At 40.5% G+C, this 12,722-nt stretch overlaps 1 protein-coding gene across 4 annotated transcripts in view; it reads left to right on the plus strand.

Moving 5' to 3' along the window:
- GRB10 (growth factor receptor bound protein 10) overlaps nt 1-12,722 on the plus strand; it is a 190,278-nt gene that overhangs the window by 100,269 nt on the left and 77,287 nt on the right. For all 4 annotated transcript variants that reach the window (XM_081287896.1, XM_081287897.1, XM_081287895.1 and 1 more), the window contains one exon: nt 11,953-12,172. In XM_081287896.1, the coding sequence (XP_081144022.1) occupies nt 11,953-12,172 (220 nt within the window). The remainder of the gene's footprint in view (nt 1-11,952; nt 12,173-12,722) is intronic.

Consider the following 12,722-nt stretch of genomic DNA (forward strand, 5'->3'; position numbering starts at 1 on the left):
ATCAGGTTTTAACTTCTTTGTAGAGGGAATTATTTTTCCAGAGGTAGTAAAAAAATGTTTCATATCCTTCTGTGCTACTTTATATTTAGCATCGGAATCCTTTTCCAGAGCTTGTTGCTTAAGGCATTACATCTGGGTGGCAGGGATTTTTGTTTTAATTTACACATAAACATTATATGTATTTATGGAGTATCATGATGTCTTGATACATATATAAGTTGTATAATATTCAGGTCAAGGGAAGCATCTCTCATCTGTGTCCTTAAACATGCATTTCTTTGTGGTGAAAATATTCAAAAGACATGGGACACATTATGCATTTGCATTGTCATCCTTGCACAGGGGCTGTGCTGATGGCCTCTGTATTGTTCCAATTTGTAGGTGAATCCTGTCTTTGTTAACATCTGTATTCTAGCACCTGAAACGATATTGGATATGCAGTCAGCTTTCAGTAAATATTTGTTGAAGGAGAAAAATGTTGGTCACATGAACGGATTTTAAATTTATGGAGTTAAGTTCATGGAATTATAGAGTGTTAATGTCGAATGTGATAATAAAGATTCCCCAGTGTCTTCATTTACCTTTAAAACATCGACTTTTTTGAGAGCCCAGTGCCAGTGAGTGACAGGCTTTTGGACCATAAGCTGGATTTTCCCTTTTCAATTCCAGTGTTCTTGGACTAATATTTTTAGGGTTGATGGAAAATGGGAACCTTCCAGAATGACAAGTTATTTATATAGTTTCTTGTACCCAGGCTTCTGCCTGATTTATGATGTAATAGAAGAATTAGGAATTAAAATCAAAAGGTTGAAAAGAAACATTAAATTGCTTGAGAAAGATACAGTTTATCTTTCGCCCTTTTTAAATGATATTTTTTTGGGTAGATTTCTCCTCCTACCCCGTTTCTTCTAAAATACAAAGAGAAAATTGCATAGCTGAATCTGTGCTTTTAAAATGCAATTTGTAGCTCAGGTCCTTGGTCTTTACTTGGCAGGGTGAAACTTTTTGGTAGTGGAAAATTCCTTTAGTGTGTTGTGTAGGCTCTGTGGTGCAGAATTCAGGCAGTCTTAAAGGACCCAACAGAGATTTAGTAATGCCCAGGTGCTTCCTTGCAACAATGTGGCAGGATAAAATATAAGAAAGAATACTTTACAAACTTTACTAGGTGACGCTCACTGAATCTTGGATGCCAGGTCTTTAATTTTAATGAACGGAATCATTGAGTAAAATAAGTAGATTTCCTTATTTTAAAAGTAGATTATTGTACAGTGCCCTAAAACGTAGATTAAAATATAAATCTCAGTGGAATCAAGGCACACAGGGATTAATCATTATCTTGCTTTTTTTTTGTTTGTTTGTTTATTTGTTTGTTTTTTGGTGGTGGTGGTGGTGGTGGTGGTGGTAGAGGTAGAATTGCCTAGTCACCAGGATATCTTGATTTGATTTTGAGATTTGCTCTAGACCTTAGCCTATACCAACTTTATGGGGAGTCGCCCTGAGGAAACGGTTGTCTCTAAGAGTAGATAGACTTTCTGTGTTTATATAGTTCTATTTATTGAGACTCTGTTGGCACTGAGGCTTTGCATGTACCATTATAAAGTGAACACTTTGAGCAGATCCTACCTAACACAGTCCAGAGGATTGATGGAGGAAGCATGCAAAATTTGTACTAGAAATCCTTATTGTTGTTGGAATAAAGGAATACGTGTTTACTGCAACTCTACAAAGAGATGGACAGTCTTGTCTTTAACAAGCCAGTCTGCTTGTCATCACCTGGAGGGGAAGCCAGTTCCAGGTGCCTTTGCACATTCTCACCTGTTGCATTGGGTACTCCTCCTTGTTGGGGTTTTTATGAGTCTTATTTTTTCTCCTGACCAGGTCCACGCCTCATCTTGTTGATTGAATATTTCTTTTTGAGAACTGCCCCTTGACATTTTCCTACAACTAAGCCTGTGTCACCACTGATCATCCAAGACCACATTGAGGCTGACTTCTATGAGCCCAGCCCCTAAACTGGCCACCCTGAGTGACATCCATTCCTGGAGTTTTTCAGCTCCAATCATGGAGGAGGACCAGTTTGAGTAAGCATGCTGGCCCAAGAGTCAAGAAAACAGTGACGAGAGGGCAGTTCAGTGATAGAGATGAATGATCCCCACAAGGGCTGGAGTGAGAAGGGGCTGAGCTCAGGACAGACCCCTTTGCTCACCAGAAGGGGCAGTGCATAGTGCCATGGGGTGGAGACTCTCTTCATGAAGAGTGAGTGTGGCATTGTGTCACATTTAAGGTAGATTAGGAAGACAGAGTCTTTAATTGACCATGTTTGAGGGTATTGACAAATCCAATTTTAAAACGGCTTTTTTTACTATGGATAATTATGATAAAACACACCTAAAATAAAATTTGCCATCTTAACCTTCTTAAAAAGCATACAGTTCAGTGACTTTAAGAACAGTTACCTTGTTGCACAACTACCACCAACATCCATTTGTAGAACTCTGTCTTCTTCCCCAAAACTCTGTACCCATTAAATACCAACTCCCCATTCCCCACACCCCACCACCCTGGCTTCCAGCATTACGCTGTCTGCATGAATATGACCTCTCTTGGGACCTCATATAAGTGGATCATAAGGTTTTTATTTACTAATTTTTGTGATAAACTTATTTCATGGAAATAATGTCCTCAAGGTTCATCCATGTTATAGGGTGGCTAGTATCTCTTTCCTTACTAGGCTGAATAATAGTCTTTTATGTGTATATTACATATTCTTTATGCATTCATCCATTGAGGGACACCTAGGTTGTTCCCATCTTTTGGTTGTTACAAGTAGTGCTGCTGTCAGCATGGGTATGCATTTTTTTTTAAAGCTCTGTCTTTAGTTTCCCTGGGTATATTCAGTTATCCTTCAGATCTTTGGGGGATTGGTTCCAAGACCCCACAGAAGCCAAAATTTTTTGGATATTCAAGTCCCTTCTGCAAAATGGTGTAGTTCTTGGATATAACCTGCGTGCATCCTCCCTTATACTTCAGATCATCTCTCAATTACTTGTAGTAACTAGTGCAAAGTCAACACTGTAAATAGTTGTTACAGTGCTTGTTTAGGGAATAATAAGGGGGAAATCTGCCTATGTTTAATATAGGCACAGGGTTTTTGTTTTGGTTTGGTTTATCCCCTGAATATTTTTGAGCCATGGTTGGTTGAATATGTGAATGTAGAATCCAAGGAAATGTAGGGCCACTTTCCTGCTTTTACAGTTTGTAAATGAAACAAAGAATAACTATATTGACTCTTAGGACTTTCATCTAATTATTGAAGATGTTTAACAATTAAATATTAATATACCCAAATTTTCTGTGGCAATGTTTTGATAGGACATTGAGGTGTAGCTCATTTATGTTTCCTTCTCTTTTAGGTTGGAATGGAAATTGTAACATAGTTGCTAATTACCAAATCTGTTTTTCATAATGAAATTTATTAGGTCACCTTTCATCAGATTCAAGTATGTTTCCCAAAAATGTAGATTTTCATTTCTGTCTTGAAGCTTTTCAAGCCACTTTTATGAAATGACAAGTCAAAATGCAGAGAAACAAAGTAGCATGCAGGTTGCTTTTTGACTATGTAAAAAACTACAGGAAATAGAAAAGCCTTGGAAACTAAAAATCAAAAATGGGAGCCAGGTGCGGTGGTATGCTTTTGTAATTCCAGTGACTCAGGAGGCTGAGGCAGGAGGATCTCAAGTTGTCTGCCAGCTTCAGCAATTTAGTGATGCCCTAAGCAACTTAACAAGACATAGTTTCATGGTAAAGTGTCACTGGGTTCAATCCCCTGTACCAGGAAAAAAAAAAAAAGTGGGACTTTTTCCCTAGTTAGGATGTTATCAAGCAATGGTAGGTGTGATTATCTTTTCAAAATATTGTTAACCAATCCTTTTCCCTCACTTAACCAAAATACTGATCTTTGACTTGGCTTGAGGGGAAATAAATGACTTTTCCTAAGGGACTCTAGATCTGGGGGAAATGTTAGCTACAGTTTAGGTCAAAATGAAATACTCCAGTAGTCTACCTGAAAAGAACTGTTAGTCTACCACCTACCAAACTCTGCATAACTGGTGTGATTCTCGCTTCACACTGTGCGAAGGGACCAAGGAGTTATGAAATAATTCTAGTTAGCCAGTTGATCAAAGCATTCTGGGGTGAGCTATTGTCAATTCTGTCCTGGAGTCATCCCTCATGCCCTTCAGGTCCCTTCCCAATTTTTCAGCCACTAGTCAAAGAGGGAGGGAGAAGAAGGATGGGAGAGAAGCTCCCTCCAGCTGAGGGAACAAAGAGCACCCCACCCTGTCCCCTGCTCTGGCTGATCTGAGGATCACCTAACATTCTGGATTTGTTGACTAGGGGCCTACAAGGCTCCTTTGCCCAACATTAACACAACCAAAATCTAGAATTCTACCAGTATGGCATCACTGTCTGTAAAATTCAACAGAAGTGCAGGTGCAGAAGTAGAATAGCCAGTGCAGAGTGTTTGATGAGGAAGTTGCTGCACGGGTGTGGATGGAGAGGTGGAGCTCCCGGGAAACATGAAAGACGCAACCTGGAACTTGCAGAGAAATGTGTCAAAACGTTGGCTTTCATGTTTCCAAAGAACCCCATGAACTCAAATACACTCAGATGCCCAGGAAGATTTTTTTAGGGCTTCATAACACAGGAGAGGGGATAATATACCTGGATTCACTCAACAACTAGACTGTTTCTAGTTTTAGCATTTGGGAATTACAGGAACACTTCTCCCTTCCATGAGAGAGAGATGATTTTAGCAACTCAATTCTGCAGTGCTGATTTTCTCCACCCATTGTTAATCCTCATGTCTTCAAGGAACTAAAGATTAAGGGGTGCAGGCAGCCCTGAAGTTGGTCACCATCCTGGGGCCTTAGTTGATATCATCCCCCAAGTCAGGAGGAGAAGGAGACCCGAGGATGGGGAGCAGCTTGTCTAGAGTGGAAGTGGGGTATGGAGTGAGTCCAGGGTCCTCTTGCATTGCACTGGTAGGGAGCCTGAGGCTTCTCGAGGGTACTCCCAACCACCACATGGCTCATGTGTCCAGTCAGGCAGCTGTGGACTGCCTACTCTGCAACTCATCTGCCTGGTGGTACACAAAGTTTAGATCTCAGTCGGTTGTTGATTGCTCGGAATCTAATTAGCAGTTATGGATACTTAAATAATCATCAGGGATAGTACTTTACTTGGAAGGAATATTAGAATCTAAATGCAGTTTTAAGGGGAACAGCATATAAATTTCATGAAAGCGGAATCAGTGGTTAACATTCCTTGTATTATCTACAGATCTGTTGAGTAGGATTCTGAACCTAAAACTTGTTAGTAGATGTTCTTAGAGGAGGCTTCAGATAAAGTTCTTACGTGATAGAAGAAAATGCTTAGCACTGGAAATAGTGGATATAGGACTTAATATGTACGTAGCCTTCTTGAATGCATGGCCTTACGTTTGCTTTAGGAAAAGGAAAAGCATTACAAGAAAAATCACTAAGATGCCACCTGTAAATACAAAGCAACAGATAGGTTGAGCCAGCATTGACAAATTAGAAGAGCCATTGTGAGGTTAGCTTTGTTAGACTGTGGTATATGTAGGATATGTGTTTATTTTCATCCAGATTCATATCACCAGCTGATCATTGAAAATACTTTGGATGATTATTCTTCTCACATAAGCTGTGGGTCCTTGACTCCAGGTGGGGGCTAGAGAATTTACACAGACACAGTGCATTGATTGGAGCCCAGCAGCTGCTCCAGGCACTCTTCCAAATGTATATGGCCATCAAGCAAGAAAACAAACAACAACAAAAAGCATGGTATTCTTACAAATTATTAATTCAATCAGCTTGTTGGTATGCATTTTCTCAGTAAATAGAGATTGAAAATGGCAATTAACTAACATTGATGTGAGTTGGGTAGAGAGAAAAGGATGCCCTTTTCATCCAAGGTTAGGAAAATAAGTTTCTCTTATAAACACTGAAAATTCCGGTATTATGGATGAGCAACTCTGGTTTTATATATGAGAGTACTTACATGCATTTACTAGATAGACTAATTCTAGAGCTTTTATTTCTTGTCTGCCTTTAGGAGTTACTCCAATAGAACATCAATCCCGTGTGTGTTTTTTTTTTTTAATAGTGACATGTTTTAGAAGTTGCATTTGAGTTTTTCTTCAGCGTTATAAAGTGATTTGCTTTTACATTAGCTGAATATCTTCAAGTATCCTATAATAATACAGAAAAATATACTAATAGTATAGTACTTGATTTTCATATGCATATTTATGGCCCAAAACAATTTATATTGCGATCTATACACATGTGTTTAGAAAATATGAAAATAGAAGATGAATTGGTATGCAAAAATATTTCAGTAAGACTGTTACATTTGCATAACTTTTAATTGGTTAAAAGTCAACAGAAATAGCTTGCCAAGTGAACAGGTTTGGGTTTAAACACTTTCATAGCCTAGCCTTCAGCTCTTTTCCAGATAGGCATGGGTAGGAACTTTGACCTTTGCATTTCTCTTAGAAACTTTTCAGGTATAGTACCACCTTTTTTTTTCCTTTATAGGGACTCAGTCTGTTCTTGCTCTTAACCATATATGACACATACCCCCGTCCCACAGCTCTTTGTTCCCTAACAAGATGGACGCTCAACGTAAAAATAAAAGGAAGGGATAAGAGAGGAAACAGGGATGGCATTGCATATTACCAGGACTTATGTGGGTCTGCACAGAAAAGAACATAGTGGATGTATTCTAAACACATGGTGCAAATTGCATATCTTTAAGGTGCCACAATAATTTATTGAAGAGAATCCAATGCCATCTTTAATCTCTAATTAACGTAAAGAAGACACTAGATGGTGCTGTAAACTAAGAAGTGCATTATTCATTAAGGAGGTAAGGTGGTGTAGGAAGTTAAATCCTTCTCTGCTAACACCATCTTTCTCCTCTTTGCCATTTCCTGGTCAGCATGTCTCTCTTGGTTTGTGGAAAACATTCATTCATAATGGTTTATAAAGCCAAATGCAAATTTGTTTCCCTGAATTTATTTTAGAACTTAAACTAGCCTCAGTTTGCTAATGACAGTGACAGAAAAGAGATGTGAATTTGAGTTAAGATGAGCTACTCAAATATTTGGGACAAAGTACATGCCCAGTTTTGGACTGGGTTATTTAAGGAAGGAAAGTAACTATTAATAACTTAACAGCCATGTTTTTTTGGCTATATTTGTGCAGTAAATACATTCTCACAAATTCATATGAAGTAGCATTTTATATATAAAATCATTTTCCCTTTCACTTCTAGTATTCCTTCCAGAAAGATAAGCTCATGGAAAATATTTTTGTACCATGTTAGCATTGAATAGATACTTAATCTGAACATTCATTTCTAGAAGCATCAGTTTTTCTGATGTTCCCACTTCTCTTACCTGGCAGAAAGCCTTTCACAAATGGGTGATTATTGATCTACTTGGATTCATAGGACTAGAAAAGAATGTAGAAGTTGGCTACATGTATGGAAGAGACATACAGGATTCTCACTGAGATGGATGAGCTGATGGAACATAAGCCATATGGAATGTTTATAAGAACTAAATGTGATTTCAGTAACATCCTAGTCTACACTAAGAGTTTTAAAAACTTGCTGTAAAATATGAAGTAGTGTTAGAAAGATTTCATTTTGTTTCACTTTAGAATTTAAGGAAGTTTGCCTAAAGTCAGATAACTGTAGTCATTTTATTATCAAAACAGGTAAAATGCTAACTGACCCTGCAGGACATTTTAAAGTTTATTTTACAGGAGGGCATTTCAGATTATTTAAAAAGCTTTGTTTTTGCTCTAAAAGCTATAGAAAGTTTACAGGTTTGAAGCATCCATAAATATATTCAATTTGTGAAAAATCATAACTAAGTGAATGTTACCAGATTAACCTGGCTGTGTGTTTAAAGAAACCCAAATGTACTGAAGTAGAAATTAGTTGTAAATAACCTACTTCTGAAGAGAGTAAAAATATTCTGAGGACATGTGTTACCTTTCTGTTTTGACATCTGTTTACCATATATTTACTGTAAATAATGTCAAAATTGTTTTGCATTTGACTTGACTACAGAGGTGTAACCCAGGAATTATTTGGTTGACTGAGAAGTAACAGGAGCAAAAAGACCAGAGACACTAGGGACTGTCACTGGGGGTGGGCACTGCCAAGGGCTGTCAGAAATACCCGGGGGAGGGGGGAAATAACTGCAGCTGAAAATATGCCAGCAGGAATCGAGACGTTTTATTTTCTCAGACGAGACCTGTCTGAGAGTAAGAACTGTGTTACCGTTTGATTTCTAAAGCAGGATACGAGCGGTGAAAACAGGGGCCTTTGTATTCTGCCAGGGTTCCTCCCATCTTTAAATACTTAAAAAACATCCCTCCATGAAGTGCCACTGGATTGGCAGAGTGCTCCCTGAGTCTGCGTGTGCAGGTGACGAGGCCCCCCGGTGCATTCCCCAAGACTGACTCCATAATCACAGTGAACTTTGTGTTCCACCCAGTATTGATTCTTAAATGGTCCATTAAGGTGGAAATATTGAGCAGTTAATATGGTGAGTTAAGAGCAGCGTGTGACCTTAATTGTTTTACAGAGCTTAGATTAACCCACTATTACCACATCAGCTAAATGCGGTGAGTGTAGGTGAGTGGAATTCTTGATGCATGTATTCTAGAACTTTCCCAAAGCCCCATGTTTATGAGCTCTAGTGTAACTTACACTTTTCTTCACAATGAGTTCTCTGAGGTCCTAATAAATATAGAACTGAAGTCTTTTCATTAGCAGTTGGCTGTCTCTGGACAGCTACTTCCCGACATTTGTGCCTTTGCCAAGTGTTGCCCTGATGCTGTACAGAGGAGGATTTCTCCTAGGCCACACAGCGTCAGCAGACAGCAGAAACTGCAGGCATGTATACACTAGCTCCCACAGGTTCTGGTTTTCTGTCAACCAACTTTTTCCCACTGTCTCCCCCTACCCCCAACTATAAATAGGAGTTCTGCCTGCTGATCCCGAGAGTTCTCCCTTGTGATATATTAATTATTAATTATATGGTGACCATTAGTTATTGATTCAGCACTTTTGTCCTTTTAATATTTGGCCACAGGATTAATATTTGACTGCTTATAACCTGAACTATAGCAGCATTCTCGTCCTCTCTTCTTCTTCCTCCCCACACAGACCCTGGACCTTCAGGGCAGTCCAAATTTTGAGGTCCAACCTGATGTCTGCACCTTTCTCAGAATGATCCCCATTCTTTCCCAGTTCCTATTTACTCAACAACCCCAGCATCTCTCCCGCATGGCTTCCATTCTTCATTCCAGCTGGGACTGGGCACATCAGACATCATGGTCTTATTGCTGCTATTTTAGTCCCCTGATGTCTGTCTGTCTTCCTCATGACCTTGAGCATGACCTGCCTCATCAGAGACCCTCTTTGGGTACCATTTCTAGGAGGGTAAAGAGCACATGGAGGATTCCATGGCCCTTCTTCTTCTTCTCAAGGTTTCCCTAAACTGTACCTTGCTTTACCCCTTGTCCTGCTGACCACAGATGCCCAGATGCTAACCATTAGGCAACCCTGTTCTATTCTCTCCCATTCTCTGTACCATTTTGGCTGCCAGGCCTTCTTTTAGGCTGGGTTTTGAAGTGATTTTGTTCTGTTATGCCCTTTAGTCTTGACACAAGGGAAGCCAAAGCAAAGACCCTCTGAGACTTTTTTTTTTTTTTTTTTTTTTTTTTTTTAGTACTAGGATCAAGCCCCATGCCTTGAGCATGCTAGGCAAGTGCTTTGCCACTAAGCTCCACTCCCCAGCTGTCATTCGAGGCTTTTGTGTAGGGAACCGGAGAGGCAGGAAGAGCCAAGTGTTCCAGGAAGAGCTGTGCGCTCATCTGTTGTGCACACACCTGGTGAGGTCAAATGAGTAGCTAAATTTGTTTTCAAATTCTAGGTTCTATAGACACTGCTTGTGCGACCTAAGTCCTCCAGACCTATATGTTGAGCTGTTAAACTAGTTAGTAGTGACCGCTTTACATTATTTTGTAAGGAATAGATGAAATAGAGCTAATAAGTAGCATCTTACTGTTTACTCCATGCCAGGCACTATGTAAAGCATAATCCTCCCCCTCCCCCAAAGGTGTGACTACTATTGCTCACCCCATGTTAGATTTGAAGACGCCAAGAATAGAAAGCTGAGTCTCTCGCCCTGGGCCTCAAGGCAGTAGGAGCAGGGCCAGAATAAGCAAGTTTGCAGTGTCCAAGTTTGCAAATGTCTCTGTGTTCCTTCCTCCCTATTAGGAGCCTGTATGTAGCCTTTAGTAGCATGAGGGTCTTGATGTCTGTGATTCTTAAGTCTTATGTGTGGGATGAATGTCACTTGAGATTATTTTGGGAGCAAACGAGATGGTGAATTATGTTAGTTGTAAAGTGCTGCATTACAGTGAGCCTAGGTGATTATTTGTTTGGTTTTTATTAAAAAGGGGCAAACCTGAAAATGCAAAAAATAAAAAAAAGGGGTCAGTTTTTATTAGGAAACATTGGTAACAGATAAAAAACAAGCTCAAAATAGCTTAAACACATGAAAATACAATTATTATAGAAGTGGGAGAATGTTTTATGTGTCTTCCCTGGGCAGGGATGCAGTCAGCCCTGAAAACTGAGCAGTGCAAGACCACTCTGACCCTGGCTGTGTGACCTAGTCCTGGCTCCTTGTCTCTTTTCCCATCCCCACTCTCCTCCATCTCTGTGTACTGTTACATCCCTATGTCTCTGTGCAGTCAGGGTTTTCTAGAGACCGAATCAGTAAGAACCAATAAGATGTATGTAGTGATGCACACTGAAGTCAAATGATTGTGGAGGCTGGCAAGTCCAAAATCCACAGGGTAGGCAGCCGGCTGGGGACTCAGGAAAGAACCGTGTGTCAAGTCTAGAGATAGAATTACACCTTCCCCCCAGGAAGTCAGTCCTCTTCTTTTTGGCCTTTACCTGATTGGATAAGGCAAAGGCAGTCTGCCTGCTCCATGTCCACTGATTTAAATATTAATCTAAGTAACACCTTCAGCACAACTTTTATTTGGTTGTTAAAAGGAAAACTTCTATTTGGATGTTAAGCTGGAATACCATGGCCCAGCCAGTTGACACACACAGTTAACCATCACAGCCCTTGTGTGCTCACTCATACCTTTCTCTGTGTTTCCTGTCATTCTCTTTGGCTTGCCCTCCATACCATCGTGCCTTCTGTCTACTTGTGATTCATGCCCTCCACTGTCAGAATGGGCTTCCTCAGACTTCAGGCCACTCAAGGCGTGGAGGGTGGTGCCTAGAAGTCTGTAGGCACGCGTTTTAGCAGTAGCTGCACAGTGACCTCTATGCCATTGTCTCTCCACCTTTTAGTTTTGTTGGGCTGGGACTGGTGTCAAGGTTTGGTGCCACTCTGTTCTTTCTTTGTTGTACTTCTGGAATTTCAAGGAAGGAAGAAGAGTCTGGCCTTAGGGCTCACTGTCCACTTGGGATCCTGCCAGCAAAGACTAGGACAGTGGGGTCATATTATATAACCTTGGCTATGCACAGCCCACTCCAGTGACAGTGGGAAGGAAGGAAAGAGGTATAGAAGGAGGGTATTGAGCTATTCAGGGGCTCCACCTGGTACCCCCTGTAAAGACATGTGGAGGTGCGATTGAATTATGGCTCTATGTATCAATAATTATTAGTGAATTTGTTTGGTTACTTGAAGATATTTATGCATCCTTATGTAATATTTTAAAAATATTGTTGACTTTGGTGACCAGTCACCAAAAAAATGCACATTTGGGTATGAAACCTTGCTGCCACTAACATTTCATTCTGCTCTTGCCTTTTCATGTACAGAGGATGATGTGGACCTGGAAGTGCTGGTGAGTGATATGAACGCATCTCTGGAGAGCCTTTACTCAGCTTGCAACATGCAGTCCGATACGGTGCCTCTCCTGCAGAATGGGCAGCATGCCCGCAGCCAGCCACCAGCCTCGGCCTCAAAGCCTGCCCAGCCACAGGCGTCCCCGAGGCAGAAAGTGCAGCGCTCCCAGCCGGTGCACATCCTCGCTGTCAGGTAGGCCCAGCAGACAAGATGCTGCCCTGTGCCCTTGATGTGGTAATGGGAGGTGACTGTGCAAAGTTAAGAGACAGATGAGTTCCCTTTATTTTAATAATGGATGTGGTCATTTCTTCTTATCCTTGGGGTACATTCGAAGACTCCCAGTGGATGCCTAAAATCAAAGATAGGTCTGAATCTTACATACACTGTTCTGTCCTATACATAACAGACCTGTGATACAGTTTAGTTTGTAAATTAGGCGAAGTGAGAGGTTAGCAACTAATAATAAAATAGAAGGATTATGATAATATGCTGTAGTAGATTTGCCAGCATCACTACCTGGTTTAGTCAACCTTTTTTGCTGCTGTGATGAAAAGGATCTGACCACAACAACTGTAAGGAGGAAAAGTTCATTTGAGGGCTCGTGGTTTCAGAGATCTTAGTCCAGAGAAGGCCGGCTCCATTCAAAGTAAGGCTGAACATCATGGTGGGAGAGGGTGGTAGAGGGAAGCAGCTCACATCATGGTGACCAGGAAGCAAAGAGAGAGACTGCACTCTCCAGATA

Source organism: Spermophilus citellus (assembly GCF_964194105.1).
Source record: "Spermophilus citellus genome assembly, chromosome: 3".
Classification (NCBI taxonomy): domain Eukaryota; kingdom Metazoa; phylum Chordata; class Mammalia; order Rodentia; family Sciuridae; genus Spermophilus; species Spermophilus citellus.